The following is a 1,407-nucleotide window of genomic DNA, read 5'->3' on the forward strand; positions in this document are numbered from 1 at the left end:
TGGTATTAATGCATCTAATCACAAATAAATGTTCTCTCTTTGAAAGAAAAAGTGTTAAAAAGTACAACCTTCGTTATCATCATTCGGGATCTATTATAATCTTGTTTCTTAAAATTTAATTCTTTTTCTATGTAATTTATTATTTTTGGCCGCGTGGAGCATAGCAAATCTTATCTAAAGATGAAATGAGTATTGGCGCAAGTGATGTCCGCAGTTGCATTACGTTGCTGCTACTTTTAGAAACAAAAATTCGCACGACGCAATGCGACAAGCTTTGCTGCAGCGAATAGCTTGCCTCAGCAGCGATATGAAGAAAAATGTTCACAAGATTGTATTTAATTTCTATTCATACGATCTTTGCTAATAATCCTGGAGCGTCCTACATACATGCTTATATTATAGTTGGCATTGTACTCAGATATTTGTTATGTGATAAAAATCTTTATATTTTCTATCATTGTATTAGAAAACATTAAAATTCTGTGTATACTTACATATAATATTTTGATCTTTACTGAAAAAAATCATGTTACAACGTTACATAATGAAATTATTAATTAAAACATATGTAAATCACTTAATTGGATTGTTTTTATTAATTGGATTTCAAATCAATACATGATTTTTTAAAAATTACGTAATTTAAAAAATCACATGATATTAGAAATAATTTTATTCATCCATCATGTGATTTTAGTTATCAAATTTTGAAGACTTAAATGAAATAAGAAAAAAAAGATATCATCATATAATTTTGTAAATTACGTAATTAAAAAAAATCACGTACTGATTTGGAATAATCCGTTACGTGATTTATATGTTTTAATTACATGATTTCATCATCCAACTGATGAGTGACGTGATTTTTTTCAGTAGGGATATATACATCTGTGACATACTGTAAAATACATTTTATACAATACAAAAAGATAAATATAGCAGGCAAACGAGAGTCAACAACGGCACAATTATTTAGTGAACAATTAATAATATCCTAATATAATTATTGTTATTAAACATTTTATATTATACAGAATGTCTCGTAAGCTTTTGCCAACCGCTTTTGTATAGATAGATTAAACTGAATCGAAAAGTTCTCTATCATTTTGCAATTTTCGCAATGATTAATGAGATATTAATTATTAAATTCGCTGAATATTGGTTTTCAATAATTTTTTACTCAAATACTATTAACTTTACAGAAAAATAGTGAGAGACAAAAATTGTTTATTTTCTTTTCATAAAGTTCTGAAAATTTTTTCAGAATTTTTTCAAAGTTTTTTAATATCGTATTTTCTTACATTGATAAAAATAAGAAAATGCAGTATTAAAAAGTTGATAAAAAATTATGAAAAGAGCTTCTTAGAGTTCTATGAGAAGAAAATAAATGATTTTTATCTCTTGTAG

General features: G+C 25.8%; 1 protein-coding gene across 1 annotated transcript in view; it reads left to right on the plus strand.

The window, feature by feature from the left end:
* Window positions 1-262: 262 nt before the first annotated feature.
* LOC105620599 (tubulin alpha-1 chain) overlaps window positions 263-1,407 on the plus strand; it is a 3,326-nt gene continuing 2,181 nt past the window's right edge. Inside the window, exon 1 of the mRNA XM_012202089.1 lies at window positions 263-331. Within this exon, the coding sequence (XP_012057479.1) occupies window positions 263-331 (69 nt within the window). The remainder of the gene's footprint in view (window positions 332-1,407) is intronic.

This window comes from Atta cephalotes (assembly GCF_000143395.1).
Source record: "Atta cephalotes unplaced genomic scaffold scaffold00027, whole genome shotgun sequence".
NCBI classification, from domain to species: domain Eukaryota; kingdom Metazoa; phylum Arthropoda; class Insecta; order Hymenoptera; family Formicidae; genus Atta; species Atta cephalotes.